This window comes from Lontra canadensis, unplaced genomic scaffold, assembly GCF_010015895.1.
Source record: "Lontra canadensis isolate GAN:19392208 unplaced genomic scaffold, GSC_riverotter_1.0 scaffold109, whole genome shotgun sequence".
Taxonomy (NCBI): domain Eukaryota; kingdom Metazoa; phylum Chordata; class Mammalia; order Carnivora; family Mustelidae; genus Lontra; species Lontra canadensis.
The window spans coordinates 1,973,419-1,992,177 of NW_022631103.1; the positions used below are offsets into that span (position 1 = coordinate 1,973,419).

The 18,759-nt window shown below is 41.4% G+C and overlaps 1 protein-coding gene across 1 annotated transcript in view; it reads left to right on the plus strand.

The window, feature by feature from the left end:
• Positions 1–18,759, plus strand: part of C8A (complement C8 alpha chain) — a 63,148-nt gene that overhangs the window by 23,540 nt on the left and 20,849 nt on the right. Inside the window, exons 5-7 of the mRNA XM_032839749.1 lie at positions 3,686–3,875; positions 6,094–6,294; positions 8,217–8,457. Of these exons, the coding sequence (XP_032695640.1) occupies positions 3,686–3,875; positions 6,094–6,294; positions 8,217–8,457 (632 nt within the window). The remainder of the gene's footprint in view (positions 1–3,685; positions 3,876–6,093; positions 6,295–8,216; positions 8,458–18,759) is intronic.

Consider the following 18,759-nt stretch of genomic DNA (forward strand, 5'->3'; position numbering starts at 1 on the left):
GAGAGGGAGAGAGAGAATCTCAAGCAGATTCCTCTCTGAGCACAGAGCCCTATGCAGGGCTCCTTCTCATGACCCTGAGATCATGACCTGAACTAAAATCAAGAGATGGATGCTTAACCAGATGAGCCGCCCAAGCGCCCCTCTTATTCATCATCATCATCTTCTTTTTAAAGAAAGGTTTATTTATTTGAGAGAGAGAGAGAGTGCGTGCAAGCAGAGGTAGGGCAGAAGAAGAGAGAGAATCCTTAAGCAGACTCCCCATTGAGTGTGAAGCCCAGTGTGGAGACTTAGTCCCGGGACTCTGAGATCATGACCTGAGTCAAAATCCAGAGTCAGCTGCTTAACTGACTGAGCCCCCCAGGTGCTCCCTAATCTCTTCTTATAAGGACACAAGCATATTAGATTAAGGCCCAGTAATGGTCCCATTTTAACTCAATTCCTACATAGAGACCATCTCATCAAAATACAGTCAAATTCTGAAGTTTTGGGGTCCCAGACTTCCACATCTAAATGTTAAGGGGACACAATTCAGCCCCTAATACTAATAAAAGGGGATTTTGTTGATTTTTAAAGTGAACGTGGGCTAAACAGAATAGAAGTATGAAATAGTGAGGTGTTAACTTGAGAAAAAGATTTCCCTCTTTATTGGCAAAAAGATCGCAGACCATGACCTTGCTCTCACGTGAGTCAAAGCAGCATTGAAATATACTTCCTGAGGGTGCTTTGACCAGCAGGATGGTCCCATCTCCACTCCCAATAGCTGACACTTGGCAGTTTTTCATTCTGCTCAAGATCTCAGAAACCTTTCCTGGTGTCCTTTTTTTTTTTTTTTTAATTTAAGCATGTTCTAGTTTTTAGATTTTTATTTATTGCTATAGAATTAATGCATGTTGGGCGTCTGGGTGGCTCAGTTGGTTAAGCTCCTGCTTTCAGCTCAGGTCATGATGCCAGGGTCCTGGGATCAAGTCCCACATTGGGCTCCCAGGTTAGTGGGGAGAATGCTTCTCCCTCTTCCTCTGCCTACCACTCCCTTTGCTTGTGCACTGTCAAATAAATGAATAAAATCTTTTTTTTTTTTTTTAAGAATACATGTTTGAGGTAAAAACCAAAAGTCTTCCTTCGCCGTCCCCAACCTGTACTCCACTCAGTCACGCCCCTCACTTCTCTCCCTGGAACTGACCCCTGTCAACAGTTTGGTGTAGGACTTTCAGATCATGTAAACGATGCACTGACAATATATATTGTATGGAAGATATGCCCATAGGTATTGTGCATGATAGACATAAGTTTATTTTACATACATGGGATCATACTACATATACGGTGTGTAACTTGCTTTTTTTTTAACTTAATAATATATTTTTGAAGATTTCCTCCCACATTTTCTATTCTTTTTCTAAGCAACACAGTGTTCTATAACAGGGGTCAGTAAACTTTGGCCTCAAGACCAAATTTAGCCTGTTGTCTGTTTTTGTAATTAAAGTTTTATTGGGATACAGCTTTCACCCTGCAATGACGGGAGTTGAGTATTTGCAACAAAGACCTATGGCCTGTAAAGCCTAACATATTTAATATCTGGTCCTTTATTTTTAAAAAAATTGCTGACTCTTCTCCCAAGGTATAACTACATGAAAATTTATTTGGCTGCTTCCTATTGAAGGATAATTAGATTTTCCCCCATTTTTTCCTCTGATAAACAATGCTGCAATGAACATCCTTGTATGTTATCTTTGTACATGTGAATATTTCTGCATAGATTTCCAAAAAGTGGAATTTCTCTATATCTTTTCGTTTTCAATCTGGTGGGTTCCGCAATCAGCTTTACTAAGAGTACCTAGTCTTAATAACCTTTTATGCTTAGAGGTTAGAGTACAATCTTAGGACTAATTATTCCTTTGACTTTTTGTTTGGCCCACCAGAGAGCCAGTATTTATAACCCAAAGGCAGAAACATGTTCAAAAGGGCAGAAAGACAGAAAAGTAAGGGGCAAAGTAAAGGGAAGGAACCCAGATTTTAGTGTCAAAGAAAATTTAGCTGTGACTATAGGCAAATTACCTAATTTTTCTGAGCTTCAACTTCTCATTTGTAAGATTGTCATGAGGTTGAAAGTTAATGTATGCTAAATGTCTGGTAGAGTGTATATTCAATTCACCATAGCTATTACTACATCATTTCCATTAATATGAAGAAAGAGACGGAGAGAAGAGGTGAAGAAGAAAGGTAACATACCTTGAATTTGTACTATATGTCAGGTACTCTATAATTATCCATTTATCCCTTCAAAGGCAGGTTTTATTCATAGTTAACCCCCTGCTCATCTTCTGCCTTTGTGCCTTTTCATGGAGGGAAGGAACAAATATGACAGATGCTATGCCAAAGGTAATCACTGAATGCCATGTAAATACAGAGGAAGGAACACCTCTCTGTCCAGGATAATCAAAGAAGGTCAGACAGAGAGGGCAATGTTTAAGTTGGGTTTTAAAGGCTGAATAGGAGTTTGAAAGGCAGAGACAAGTAGTCATTTTATTATCTATACCATAAGAGGCTTTGATTGTTAGGCCTTGGATCTCTTAACCAAATTGAAATGCTTTTGTTTAGTTAACCTTCTCTTTTTTAGAATATTAAAGCTGTATTTCACCTGTGTGACACTGTTTGTGCCTAAATACCATTCTACTATCTAGAGCCTAAAATGCAGTTCTTGGGCAGATGATTATGAAATACCCCAGAGAGGGAAGCAAGGGAAAGTGTTTCTGGAAGAGTACTGGGCTAGGGGAGAGGAAGTATCATTTCTGGAGCGCCTAATCTGTACTACAACTTTACTTCCATTTTACTTTAATACTCTCATTTAGATGTCACAAAACCCACAAGAAGTAGTTTTATTATTTCTCTTCTTCAAATGCAGAAAACGGGCTTCAGAATGTATCCAGAATCTGTCCAGATTCACACAGCTAGTACATGACTGAGCTAGAAATAAAACAGGAGTCTCCATGATTTTCAAATTGTACCCTGTAACATTCCATGCTGTCCTGGAGACAATGGCCTTTCTGTGGATTAGCTTTTCACCTTAGCACTGAGAGTTGATATGTTAAACCTATTTTTTTTTTTTTCACCCACAGAGCCTTTTTCTGAAACAGTACAAACAAAAACAGCAATGGCAACATTTATTCAGTACTAAATATATGCTAAGAGCTTTCTGGTTCCTTTCCATGTTGAACTTGCATTTAACTCTCTGAAGGCAGTAGCATTAACTGCTTCTTACAAATGACTAAACTGAGGCACAGAGAGGTTAAGTGATTTGCCCAAGGTCACACAGCTAGGTGTGGCAGAGCTGGGAAATGGGCTCCGGCTGTTGGGCTCTGGGCTTGGAGTTTTGATAATGATGCATATTCATTCCTCTGTAACTCGCACAACAAACTTTTAAGAGTAGCTTCTCATGGGAGCACTGTTCTAGGTGCTGATGGAGCTGTCTGCTGCTTTGGTCAAAGGGAAACTGGGGGCCTGGCTGAGCCCACTCAGGTTTCCAGTGTTACCCAAAATGGAGTTTAAGGTACTTTGAGGAACCCTAGGGGTCTGCAGAACACAGCTTGAGAAGCCACTGCTCAGACCAGCAGTAACATCTTCCAGAGGATGCCGTCTTTGCCTTTCCAGTGTTCTTTCCCAGAAGCTGCCTGCCTTTTCGATTTAGGTACAATATCCTGATCCAGGAAGAAGCCCAGAGCGTGTATGACGCCAGGTATTTTGGCGGCCAGTGTGAGACAGTCTACAATGGGGAATGGAGGGAGCTTCGATATGACCCCGCCTGTGAGCATCTTTACTATGGAGAGGATGAGAAGTACTTCCGGAAACCCTACAACATCCTCATGTACCACTTTAAGGTAAGTCTGCACAGGGCGCTCACAGACCACTGCAGGGTGGGGGTGGGGAGGGAGAGAGGCCTGTTGCTGGACATGGACTCCTAGCTTCTGGAGATTCTACTTCCCGCAGAGCCTGCTGGTGGCTGAAGCTCCCTTTCCGTCTGCCCCCACACATGCTCTGTGCTGAAGGGCACTGACAGGCAAGGGCAGGGCCGACGAGAGGCAGAACAGAAGTGTGGCCACCCACCTGCCACATCTTGACTCCATTCCATAATCAATGAAACAGATTCGAGGTCCAGTTCTCTGCTAGTCAGATGACCTATTTCCAGTTGTGCTTTGTTAGAATAGAAGTATTTGAGACCTTGAGAAGCTCCCTGTCCCTCCCTGGACCCAGTTTCCCTCTGTATAAATTGGGGGTCAGGACAGGAAGTAGCTGGGCAGGGTTCTGAGCCCAAGGTCCCTGTCTCATCAAGGGCAGCTGCCCACTGGTCATCTCCTTTCTTTCTTTCTCCCTTCCTTCCTTTCTTTCTTTCTTTCTTTCATCTTTTTTTTAAATTCCAGTACAGTTAACATACAGTGTTAGTTAGTTTCAGGTGTACAATACAGTGATTCAACCAATCCATACAACACCTTGTGCCCTTCATGATAAACGCACTCATAATTCTTTTCACATCCTCCCCCACCTTCCCTCTGGTAACCACCTGTTTGTTCTCCATATTTAAGAATCTTGTTTTGTTCGTCTCTTTTTTCCTGTATGCCACACATGGTATTTGTCTTTCTCTGATAACTTTCCTATCTTGGTTTTCCATATGGGATTTTGTTTACAGAACGGTTCTGCTGTTGAGAAGTGTTTGCAAGATGCGGATGATCCCTAAATCCTCTCCTTCTCTAAAATTCTGCCGTTTCCTGGGCACTCAGAGCACCCCATGGCTCATGACCAGTTCCAGAGTCCACTCCTGACCATTCCTTTCCATGTCCCTTCCCCTCTGGGTGAGAGGGACACACAGACATCCCTGGATGCTCACTATGCCCCAGATCATATATCTCCATGCAAAGCCTCTCATTTAATCTCACAATAATAGAAGGAGGTAGAGATTACCACTGCCCCATTTTAGAAAGGAAAAAGACCCAGAGACTTAGAGGGATAAAGTGTCAGGCTGCAAGGTGGACTGCACTAAGTGGCAGAAACAAGATTCAAACCCAGATCTAGCTCGGCAGAGGCCGGCTCTATGTCGTTTAGAAGGGAAGACAGATTATACACATTATACGCATGTAGTCATATGCATTCTATCTTTACAGAGAGATGGTAGGATTCAAGGATTATGGACAATTATTAGTCATACTCCCCCTCCTCCAGTTTTCTCAAGAGAAGGCCAAGGCCAGGTTTATGGGGTCTCCCCACCACCCACTGGACTTCCACTACTATCATCAAGCCTATGGTAAGCCTAGGAGGAAGACACAGACATCGCCATTCCCCTAAGCCCAAGGATGGTCTGGGGATTACATGTCCAGCAAGACAGACGAGGCTATGTTGCGCAACAAAGGATTCCAAAATCTCAGCGCTTTAAAGCAACAGTGTCCTATGCTGCGCATCCGTCCCAGGGTGGAAGGGGAGCTCATCATCACAGATACTCGGGACCCAAACTAATTAGGCTCCATCTCGACACATGCTCTTGTGATGGCCAAGCAAACCACTCGTGTGCTTAACTCTTGCTTTCTCAGCTCAGGCCAGGCACAGGACCATGCTGGCAGAATCATACAAGCCTACTGCCTGCCTGGAATGAAGGAATCCCACATATGGGGCAGCATGAGAGCATAAATCTGCCTAGAGAGCCCCTCACTGGCTTGGCTTCCTTGTTCCTTTCCTCCCAGATCCGCACCCAGATGTGGCTTTCTGGATGCCTCCATTGCAGAGATGGGTGACTTTCTCTACAGGAAGGATGAATCAGTTGGAAAAAATCCATACCCAGAACAATACAGCATTTGATCAGAATCATGAGTGCGTGTGTGCATATTTAAATAAATATTTCAGCACTGCCGCTAAGCGATACCTAAACTAACTGCCGTATTTTCGGCATTTTAGTGAGTGAGCATCAGTCGGATGCCTGGAGTAGCCTTTTAACATAATTATCGATGATAATCTGCTTGGTGATATTTTACAGAGCAAAGATTTAAATATTAAGCACAAATCAGAACATAACTGGGTGTACAAAGCTAACATCTGTTTGCTCCTTTTCAGGCCCTGGCAGACACCAGACTCTCCTCAGAGCTGCACGATGATGCACGTGACCTTCTTTCTAAAGTAAAAAATGACATGTCAGTGTCGGTCGGAGTGACTCTAGGTGTGGGCCCCGTACGCACTCCTGTGACCGTGGATGTGGGTGCATCTGGGTCACGAGACTCTTTGTTCTTGGAGGAGTTAAACAAGTATAATGAAAAGGTATTACAGTATAATGCCTGTGTCAAACAGTAGTCCATAATCTACACGGAACATGTATTACCTTAATTGCATTAAAAAGTAAAGTAGTAATTGAACCTGCATTTGCTTGGGTAATTGGAAATGTCTGATCAGTGGTAATCATGTTTGTTTTTCTTATTATGCTTTTGCACACAGAATCATCACAAAGGGAATAAAATTGAATGATAAGAGGAGAACTCTTATCACCTCACCCCATTCTTTTTCATGGTTACCTGGAGCAAACAGGGAAATACTTAGAATAGTAATGTCTTAAAGAGAAACAGCCAGGCCATGTAAACTAGGTTGGGAAGAATTCGGAAGCAAGCCTTGCTTTTTGGAATAGATTGGAGGACTGGTATGCTCCGTCCATCATTCACTGATTCATCAAATGTTCACCACTAACTCCCTATTAATCTGAGCAACCAGGCAGTGCTTCCCTGAGGAAGGGACATCCATCCACCTAAACTGGGGTCTAAAAACTAATACAGGTTGTCCTGATGAAGAGAGGCGGGAGTCAGTGAGGGGTACTCTGGGCCTGGGAAACGGCAGTGTGCGAAGGCCTGGAGATGACAGATTGCCTCACACTAACGGGATTGCAAGGCCTTCAACCAGCTGATGCATAGGGTGGGAAGGAAACATAGTGAGTAATGAGGATGGAGAAATCATCAGGAGCCAGTGTAATATTTTCTGAACTGATTCAGAGTATACTGAAAAGCCGCAACAATATTGATACCAGCACTGTGGATTTAGTTGGGATTCAAAAATTATTCTGGATGATGAAAATGAAGGACTTACGAAAGTTACCTTAGTTAACAATATATAAATTACATTCTGGAGCTTTGCCACAAGTCAGCTGTCACTGTGAAGGGAAAATATTGTTCTGAGATCTGGCTATCACATGGTCATGGGGACTTTTTTCAAGGCAGATGGTCTTTTCAAAATTTCACTACCCCTTGGGATTAAGATTTACTTGGAAATAATGCCCATACACAACCCTCTTCCTCTTAATCGTTTTGTTTTTGTTTTTGTTTTGAGAGAGAGAGAGAGTGCACGCACAAGAGAGCCTGAACAGGGGAAGGATAGAGGAAAAGAAAAAGAATCTTAAGCAGACTCCCTTTCCAGTGTGGAGCCTGACATGGGGCTCAATCTCACAACCCTAAAACCATGACCTGAGCCAAAACCAAGAGTCAGACACTTAAGTGACTGAGCCACCCAGGTGCCCCAATTCCCTTCCTCTTAAACCAACTCAATATGACCCAACTCCTGCCTCTTTTTTACTATCTCGGGAGCCTGCTTTACTTTATTCCTTAACAGTGTAAGATTCCCACTAGAACGTAAGATCCATCATGGCAGGGACCTCTCTCTCATTGAAGATTACGTTCTCTGCTCCTAGCACAATGCAAGTGACTACAGGCTCCTACACGTATTTGTTCAGTAAGTTACATCAATGTATAAGGCTGGCACTTCCTGCCATATCATCAAAAATACTCCTAAGCATTATTGTAACTGGATACCGAATACTTGCGTAGAAGGTTGCTTCATACAGTGCTGTAATTAGAGGAGGGAGGCATGTGGAGGTGACAATGGACTGGGGCCAGATCAGAGTGAACAGCACCATGAACCACACTGCAGGGACCAACCCAGATGAGAGTTGAGGAGAAGGGCACCTGAACAGGGGCGGTAAGAACAGAGACACAGGTATGGGAAAGGCAGCCAGGCACACCTCAGTGTTTCACAGATGCTTGTAAAATAGACTACTAATAATGTATTTGTGCTCATGTGTTTATATGTAAATATACATATTGCCCACAGCTACTAAATGCTACCTTTTGTGTTATGTTATGTAGTAAAATGTGGCCTCTCTTTCTTCTTTTCCCTTATTCCATGGTGGTGGTTGCTGGCAGACATATAGCTTCATGAGAATTTCCACAAAGGTGCAGACTGCTCATTTTAAGATGAGGAGGGACAATATTATGCTGGATGAAGGCATGCTTCAGTCATTAATGGAGCTCCCAGAGCAGTACAATTATGGCATGTATGCCAAGTTCATCAATGACTACGGCACTCATTACATAACGTCTGGATCGATGGGCGGCGTTTATGAATATATCCTGGTAATTAACAGAGAGAAAATGGAATCATATGGTAAGTAGAACAGAACTTTATGCAAACAGCAGCCAATGCATACGTCAGGATGTGGTTTGCAGTTTTCTGAGCACTGAGTAGGAGCCATGCGTGATCTCCTGGGGGACAGCAGTGTAAGGTAACAGGCATAATACTTGTGTAGAAGGTGGCACAGTGCAGTGCTGCAATTACAGAAGGGAGATATGTGGAGGTGGCAATGGACTGGGGGGCAGAACAGAGGGAGAAAAACGAAGAAGTATGTTGTAGTAGCCATCCCAGTTGAGAGTATTACTGTCTACGGGGAACTGAGGTCCAGAAAGGCGCAAAGACTAACTGGGAAGTATCACAAACAAGATTTGAACTCAGACTTGTCTGGCTCCCCAAAACTACGTGTTTTCAATTACACTACTGTTAACCTTCTTGATAACAAATGGTATTTGGGGTTTTGTTATTTAAAATGTTAAAACTTACAAATATAGATTCTTAGTTAACGGAACAGCTATATAATCGGTCCGTGATGCTAGAAACCTGGAGTCATCCCAGATCCCTCCCCTTCCTTTACCCTGCAGATCTCAAAGAACCTTCAGTTCTGGCTCCAGAGCAGCCCTCAGCCTGCCCCTTTCCTCCCTGTTCACTCGTACAGGGCAAGGCTGGGTTCCCACCTATCACTTACCACTGCTTTGGCTCTTAAATCTAGGGGAGGGCCCACCTCAGCAATCCCGTCTCAAAACTGCTCCCAGAATGATCTTTCTACTTTATGGATACAATGATATCACTTATTTGCCTAAAATGCTGAATGGCTAAACTCCCTAGCATGGCATCAGGAGCTTTCATGGTCTTATGCCAAATGGCTAGAAAGGTGATTCTCAAAGTGTGGATTTTAACTGCAACATCAGGATCAGGGAACCTGTTAGAAATGTAAATTATCAGGACCCCATCCCAAACCTACTAAATCAGAAACTGGTGGAGGACCCAGGGGTCTGTATTTTAACAAGCCTTCCTGGTGATTTTGGTGCTAACTATGGTTTGAGAATGACTGACCTTGTCAATGAGTGAGTAGAAGGCCGAGAAATCGATACCTATTTCAAAGCAAATTCCCAGTTTCAAAGCAAATTCCCAGTTTCAAGAATGTTCCCTGACTGCACCAGCCCAGGCTGTCCATTTCTTTCCTTTAGCACATTCACATAAATTCCACACTCTTTAATCTTCAAAATAAAATTTTCCAAATTATAATATTTTTCTCATCTAGATAGCAAGATCTTTGAAAGCAAGGATTAGATTTGACACTTACTTATCTCTTTAACTCTCAGCACAGCACTAAGTGCATAGTGAGTATATAAAACAAGACATGGAGTTTGAAAGGGGGCATTCGTTTAGATTCCTGGTTGGGTCATTTGTTAATTCATCCATCTAGCCATGTATCCAGTTCTTTATAATTCAAGTATCTCTTGAGTCTCTATTATGTATTTGCTTTGGAGATACAATGGTGAGCAAATTCAAACATGGTCCCCACCCTCTGGGAGCAGAGTACCTCCTTCCTAACAGCAGGTCTTAAAATCAATATATGGATCACTAATAACATTTTACCCAACAACAACAACAAAGAAGAGACTAGAGAATATCATAAAGGCTTACAGGTAGTGAATATAAGTTATTGCTTCAAGGAATCTTTTCCAGCTATACCCATATGGAGTCATGACACAAAACCGTTGATGATAGGTCAGTATAAAAAAGGAGTTTGAAAAACGTCTATCAACTTTTTAAAGAATCATTCAAAAATGTAAGGAAGGAAGCACAGCTAATGTTTGTTGAGGGCCTACTAGTTTCTGGTATTGTTGTGTACATTCTCATTTCGTTTTCTTGACAACACTTGGAGGTTGGTATTATCCCAGTTTTAGCCCATAAATGCTGGGGCTCCTCAGGGAGGTTAATTACTTTGCCCAGGGCTACAGGAAGCTGGCGTCAGAACCCTGGACCTATGGTCTTTCCACCATGTGGTCCTGGATAGAGCCTTTCATTTGGGCTCTGTCTTTGGTGTTGGATTACTAATTAATTGTCTGGGGTGTCTCATGGCCCCTCCTCTTTAAAATCTGTGAGGCAGAGATGGGCTTCCAATGTGGTTAATATTCAAAAGGAGCCCACCAACAAATTGTCCCAAGGATAATTACCTCAGCTCTGTTTATAGAAAACCATATGTCGATAATAGCACAATTTGCTATTTGTGAAGAGCTGATTTTCTATAAATCCGGAAAGTTAGTGTTGCTTTTCTATAAATATGGAAATGTGCTAATCATCACCTCATCTGCTGGAGACCGCTAATAAATCAGAATTCCATTTACATATTAACCTACAAAGAACAAAAATATCTACCTTCTTTCCCTTTGACAAATAGAATCATGAACACCCTTCTCTCCATGTTTCATATTTATCTAGTTTCTTCTTTGTCTCTGTCATCCTCCGTCTCTCCTTTCTTTTCAGGTGATTTTATTTCTCTCTCTGTCTGTCCTCTTTGTTACTGTCTTTTTCCGTGTATCTTTGATCCATATCAAATAATAATATTTATATTCTCTAAAGTGTTTGTCTCTAAGAAACACACCGTGTGGTATACATGCATGTCCTCAAAGAGATGAGCTTGGTATGGAGTGATTTAAGTGAACACACTGGCTGGTTAGCTCTGGAGGAATCTTTTGTCCTTGGATTTGCCTCAGATCCTCTCTGAGTTCATCCCAGAGGATTTACAAGGCTGTTTCCTTCTAATGTATCCTTTAGATAAAATGCTTCTCCCTCAAAGGCAGAATGAAACCATGCATCAAAAATAAAAGGATGCCTTATAGTTTTTAGTGTACAGGTCTTGTAAAAGTCTCTGAAATGGCAGGACACTGATGAAAGAAATTGAAGAAGATACAAATAAATAGAAAGATATTCTGTGCTCACGGATTTCAAAGAATATTGTTAAAATGCCCATACTACCTGAAGCAATCTACAGGTACAATGCAATCCCTATCAAAATTCCAATGACCTTTTTTTCAGAGAACTAGAACAAATGATTCTAAAAATTGTATAGAACCACAGAAAACCTCAAATAGTCAAAACATTCTTGGGAAAGAAGAACAAAGCTGGGAGCATAGCACTCCCTAGTTTCAAGTTATACTACAAAGATAAAGTAATCAGAACAGCATGGTATTGACATAAAAACAGATACACTGATCAACAGAACAGAATAAAGAGCCTAGAAATGAACCCACACATATATCGACAATTAATTTATGACAGAGGAAGCAAGAATGTCCAATGGAGAAAGAAAATTCTCTTTAATAAACAGTGTGGGAAAAACTGGACCACTGTTTTACACTATATACAAAAAATCAGCCCAAATGGTTTAAAGACTTGAATGTAAGACCTGAACCATAAGACACTTAGAAGAAAATATAGGCAGGAAGCAATTGGTCTTGGCAATTTTGGGGGGCTCTAATTCCAAAGGCAAGGGAAACAAATGCAAAAATGAACAATTGGGACTAGGCCAAACTAAAAAGCTTCAGCACGGTGAAGAAACATTGACAAAATGAAAAGGTAACCTACTAAATGGGAGAAAGTATTTGCAAAATACATCTGATAAGGGGTTCATACCCAAGCTATATAAAGTACTGATACCACTTAAGAACAAGGAGATAAACAAGTCAATTAAAAAGTGGGCAGAAAATCTGAAGACGCTTTTCTAGAGAAGACATACAGATGACCAACAAGCACATGAAAAGATGTTTGCCATCACTAATTATTAGGGAAATGCGAGTCAAAACCACAATGACATATCACCTTATAGCTGTCAGAATGGCTGTTATCAAAAAGACATAAGGGTGCCTCTATCTTTTTTAATTAGAATTTCCATTCTCTGTATAGAAACTGAGTTGTGGAATTGCTGGGTCATGTGGTAACTCTATTTTTTGAGGAAACCCCATATCGTTTTTGCATATTTACCTTTCTTTGATGAGAACTTTTAAGTTTTATTCTCTTAGCAAATTTCAATGATATGATACAGTGTTCTCAACCACAGTCACCATGTTATACATCAGAACTTGGTCATCTTATAATTAAAAGTCTGTACCGTTTCAACAACTTCTTCTTATTTCTTCTACCCTCATCTCTGGTAATCACTTTTCTGCTCTTGGTTTCTATGAAGCTGATATTTTTTTTGGCTCCTCCATGCAGTATTTGTCTGTCTATGTCTGCCTTATTTCACTTATCATAATGTCTTCCAGGTTCATCTATGCCGTCACAAAGAATAGCATCTCCTTTTTAAAAGCTGGGTAATATTCCATTGAATATCTGCACCACATTTTCTCTATCCATTCATCTGTTGACTTACGCTGTTTCCATATTTTGGCTAATCTGAATAATGCTTCTATGAACATGGGAGTGCAGATATCTTTTCTAGATAACGATTTCATTTCCTTTGCATGTGTCCGCAAAAGTCGAATCAATGGATTGTCTATTTTAATTTCGTGAGGCGCCTCCGTTCTGTTTTTCATGGTGGCTGTACGAGTTGACATTCCCACCAACAGCACACAGGGTTCCCTTCATTCCACATCTTCACCCACATTTGTGATCACTTATCTTTTTGATAACAGATGTCCTAACAGGTGCGAGGTGATTTCTCACCGTGGTTTTGATTTGCATTTCCCTGATGATGGCTGATGTTGAGCATCTTTTCATGCCTTTGGCTGTTTGTGTATCTTCTTAATCTTCCAAAGATCTGTGAAAGAAGAAGCTTCCTTACTTCCAGAGATGAAGGAAATGAGGCTGAAAAGTTCTATCATTAGTAAGTAAAAAATACAAGAGCTATTTTGAGTTATAGTCCAGGCTTCTCTCCTCTTATCCAAGCTGCCTTTTTCCAGACTCACAATCTGGGAATAATTCTGACTTCCTCTCTCTTCACACGTCTCCTTAGTCATCTCCTCAGTACCTACGCTCTGGGTCTTCCTTTCCAGCCCCATGTCATTGCTCACTGGGTTATGCCACATTTTCTCTGTCAGTTCCCTCTATCCATGTTGACACGTAAAACGAGAAAAGTATCAGAGATTAGTGGATATTCCATAAACACCTTTGGAACAAACATGGAGGTGGTCTGCTCTGGACTCCTGTTTTGTGGCTAATGTAGATAGGTCCTAACACATCTGTTTCAGCTTCTGTGCCCTTTGTCTCTCAAAATGTAACAGGAAATACAGTGTCTTATCAACATCAAAGAATCTAAGTAAATCTGATTGGATACCTTTATCAGGGATGCTGTAATGGAAACCATGCATGCAATAGAAAGTAAATGAATGGTCCTCAAGACTCTAAGGTTCATGATTATATGGATTTTGGCCATATTGTAAGACTCTATAAAGACCTTAAGGAAAATGACTTCTGCTGGTGTTTTGCCTGTGAAGGAAACCAGCAGCACTGTCTGGATCTATGAAAGCAGACAGCGTGGAAGTAAAAATATTTTTTCCAACTGAGATAACTTTGCTTTTCAGGTAGGCACTGCCATCTGAAAGCTAATACTTTATGTCTCAGAGTCTCAGTTTTCCCATCACTAATATGGGACAATAAACTACTCTAAAGGCTGCTAGAAGAATTACCCTAGGTAATATTTTTTTAAAAGCACTGTGATAAGTAAAACACTGTCCAAACAGTAGTTACTATTATAGATGCCAGCTGAGGTCAGTTAGTCATAAAGTCATGTGATCAAGGAGTTACTACGTGACCAAGTAGTTACTATTACAGATTCCAGGTGGGGTCAGCAAGTCGTAAAGTCATGTGATCAAAGACTATAGAAGGAAAACACATGCTAGTATCATGGTAAGAAGGAACCTAAACTTGGGAGTCAGACACATCTGGGTGCACATCTTGGTTCCACTGGTTAGTAGCTACATGACCTTGATCAGGATACACAACTTCTCTAAACCTCAGTTTTTCAGGACCCAAGAGGAATGATAATCAAGGTTTGTTGGAGCAAAATTCTAACTGCATCTTCCGTGTAAGTATTTAGATATTCATTCCCCCTCAAATGCAGGATAATAGTAACGTAGCACCGTGGTTGAACACATGGGCTCTGTCACTTACTAGCTATGTGATCATGGGCAGGTTATCTAATCATTTTAAGTCTCAATTTCTTACCCTGTTAAGCTGGAAGAATTCATGGCATTTATCTCACAGAATAGTTATGAGGAATGCATGGACATATGCACAGAAAATATTTAATACGGTGCTCAGCCTCTAACAAGCACCCAATAAATGTCAATTGTTGGAAAAGTTTCTGTTTGAGAACCTTTACCTGGATTCAAATCTCATCTCCACCATTTATTAGCCAAGTGACCTTCAGGCAAATTCATTATCCTCCTCGTGCCTTAGTTTTCTGTTCTTTTAGATGAGACAGTGATAGTACCTACTTTATAGTCTTCTTGTGAATATGAAATGAAACTCCTTATGTGAGCATGTGGCCCAGCACTTGGCATATAGTAAGAGTTAAAAGACATTACCTGTAATTGTTGTACTATGGTGGTTTTATTACCGCATGCTTTATGTTGTTCCCAGCTTTTCAGTTATTAACCCTATAATGTTAACTGCCCTCTCATCTGTAAAGTGAGGATAAGATAGCCTGTCTCATAGCTCCTGCAACTGGTCAGCTCTGAAATACTGTTCAAATAGAAAGGAAATCATTATCATTGTGTCTAGCCTGCAGTGGCCAATGTTTTTGCTGTAGATTTGGAGCCTCAGCAATCATGCCTTCTCCCCCACCTGCCCATTGTTTTGATCAAGGTCATTCATTCATGTCCCTGGGACTTCATCCTGTTTTGGAGGGACTGCTTCTCCCATTCATCAAGGTCACTTTGAATTCTCATCACTATCTTTCAAAGTGTTAACAACTTGGCCCAAGTCAGTGCCTGTGTTCCATCATTCCTCCCTTTGATGGAAGCCAGATAACAGTGACCCTGGGAAAGACCCTTCCAGCAAGAGCACAGTACATTCTGCCTGCCACTGATCATCCCCTTCTGGCTAGGGGCCCTGGACAAGCTAGCTGGTCTACCCCCTAACTCACAGGGTAGAAAAAGCCACAGAAACACAATTAAAACTCACTAAAGTTCAGGGCGCCTGGGTGGTTCAGTGGTTAAGCCTCTGCCTTCGGCTCAGGTCGTGGTCTCAGGGTCCTGGGATCGAGTCCTACATCGGGCTCTCTGCTCTGCGGGGAGCCTGCTTCCTCCTCTCTCTCTCTCTCTCTCTGCTTGCCTCTCTGCCCACTTGTGATCTCTCTCTGTCAAATAAATAAAATCTTTAAAAAAAAAAAAACTCACTAAAGTTCATGTCAATTCTAGTACATGTGATGCCAAAGTGAGCATTGAAGTTGATGTCAGTTATAATTCCACATGCTCCCCCTCCCTGCCTCCTCCCTTCCTTTACTTACTCATTCCTTCAGTTTTTCATTCAACAAACATTTATTAAGCACACAAACATGGTAAACGCTGTCTAGATACCACACGGTTCCTCTCATCACGGGTATATAGAAGGTAACAGTGCTTCTCTTTGTCAAAATCATCCAATTATAGTCAGGAATGATTTATTGTGTAGACAACCAAATTGGTTGCCACCTAAAATGAGTTAATTTTTAAACTTCATTGTACTTAGAGCTAACTGAAATATTTGTCTTTTTTTTTAAAGATTTTATTTTATTTATTTGACACAGAGGGAGAGGTTACAAGCAGGCAGAGCAGCAGGCAGAGAGAGAGGGGGAAGCAGTCTCCCTGCTGAGGAGGGAGCCCGATGTAGGGCTCGAACCCAGGACCCTGAGATCATGACCTGAGCTGAAGGCAGAGGCTTAACCCACTGAGCCACCCAGGCGCCCCTGAAATATTTGGTTTTAATAAAATATATTTACGTATAATAACTTTTGATATTGGTAAAATACTCACATCTAATATTCCAGATAATCTTCATAATACCTCATGAGGAAGTGTATTAGTATTTTCCCCAATTTTATGGAGAGAAAACTGAGATCCAAAAAGCCTAAGTAAATCAATCAACAGGATTCAGTCAGTACTGAATCAACATTTTCTGGCACAGAGTTTGTATATTGTCCAAATGTTTATCTGCCCCCGCCGTTTTCTCACACATTCTTTCATTCATTCTGATACCTTATACGAGAGGCTCAGGCTCTAGCAGAGGTGACAAGACAGTCAACATTTACTGAGCATTTTACTGTGTGGCAGACACGGAGTTAAACACTTTAAGCATACTGTCTCATTTAATCCTCAGGAAAGACCTGGGAAGAAGATCCTATAATCCCCAATTTACAAATTAAGAACTGAAGCTCTGTGATGTTAAATAACTTGCTCAAGGTCATGGTGCTATTCACTGGTGGAGCCAGGGGTCAAACCCAGGGACCTGTATTAACCAACATGCTATAATGTCTCAGAGATGTTTTTCCTAGGATTTTTCAAACTTCAGGTCATAGCCCAGTAGTAGATTGTAAAAGAAACTTAGTGGGTCACGGTGAGCATTTAACAAAACAACACAGAGTAAAACAGGGTGGAAATATCTGAGTGCTTCAAAGTACGATGAAGTATTGAAACTTGTATTATCTGGATGTATGTGGGCTGGATCATGGAGTAACGAGTATTGCTTAGTTTTCAGGGTAGTAAAGAAAGCATTAAAAATACCATATAGTATGTTCCACTGAATAGATACATACCTCATTACTTTAAATAAAGGAAAAATCATAAGTAGCCATAAGGAAGTCATTAGGAGGTTTATTAGTTGAAGTTCTAACTAACTGGTTTCAGAGAACAATACGAGATAGATATTTATTCTAAGGAATTGGTTCACACAATTATGGAGTCTGACAAGTCCCCAGATCTGCAAGTGGCAAGCTGGAGACCCAGGAGAGTTGACAGTTTATTTCCTCCAAAGGTTGGTAGGCTTGAGACCCAGGAGGAGCTGATGTTTCAGTATGAGTCAAAGGCAGGGAAAAAAGCTGAATTGAAGTCCCACCTTGATGGCAGTCAGATAGCAAGAGTTCTTTCTTACTCAGGAGACGGTCAGCCTTTTTGTTCTATTTGGGATGTCTACTGATTGGGTGAGGCCCACCCACATTAGGGAGAACAATCTGCTTTACTCAGTCTACTGAGTAAACGTTGATCTCATTCAAAACACCTTCCCAGAAACACCCAGAATAATGTTTAACTCAATATCTGGACACAACCATGGCCTGGTCATCAACCCATGAAAGTAATCATCACAGGAAGGCAGACAAGGTAGAAAGTTAGAGGGAGATGTAAGTAATCATTGCCAAGACAGGCCTGGAAGGTCTCATCTATTGAGACAGTTTATCCAAATGGCAATGAGAGATGGGAGTTCTAACTGAGCTCTGTGGCAGGCAGCACCAAGTGCTGCCATGAATATCATCTCACTCGTGCCTCTCGGCAATGCTTTGAGCTGTCTTATGGCTGTCCCCATTTTACAAACAAAGAAAACCAGGCACTGAGACGTATGATGTCATGTCCAAGGTGAAACCATTTTCTAGGAGCAGGGTGAGGTCCAACACGAGGACTTCTAACTCCAGCTCCATGCTTCTTGGGGTCCATCTGGATATTTTATTTCATTTACCTTTTTGTTTTTATTCCTTCACTTCTTTTTTTTTAAACAATAAACAGGTTGTGATGGCTTTGAAATTGTTTAAATCAGGTTTTAAAAATTACTAGGAGAGGATTATACTCAATACTCTTTCCTTAACGCAGTTTGGGGTCACTGACCTGCTGATCAAGAACAGTTACTGGCAGAATTGTGAAGGGTTCCCCTGCCCAGCTTGTGGTTGTTTGTTCTGAAGCTTAGGTACAATCAGGGGCTGGGAACAAGCACAGTGTGCTGGCATGTACGGCACTCAAAGAGGTGAACCTCAGAGCCTTGAAGGCCAGAAAAATGGTCTAAGCCAGTAATGGCAGCTGGCTTCAATAGCAGATACTAGCAGGATTATGACCCAGGACAGGTGCTCAGCCCAACAGTGCTGTGATCAATTAGTGACGTCTGTTAGTGACAGCAGACGGGGTACAAGGGAATGTGGGCTGTGCATGTTTTATTCCTGTAAGAGAATGAGACAAGGCAGCCCAGGTGATTAAGTTGTGTACGTGTAGTCACTGGGGTAGGATGAATGTGTAATTTAAGTCCCTCAGATTCTCATGTTTTCCACCACATTTATATATTATTGCTGTTGCTTGCTTATAATTCCCTTTCAGAAAGGTGCTGAGTAGAAAACAACATTTTTCCTTCTTATCCAAAATAAGAGGTAGGAAA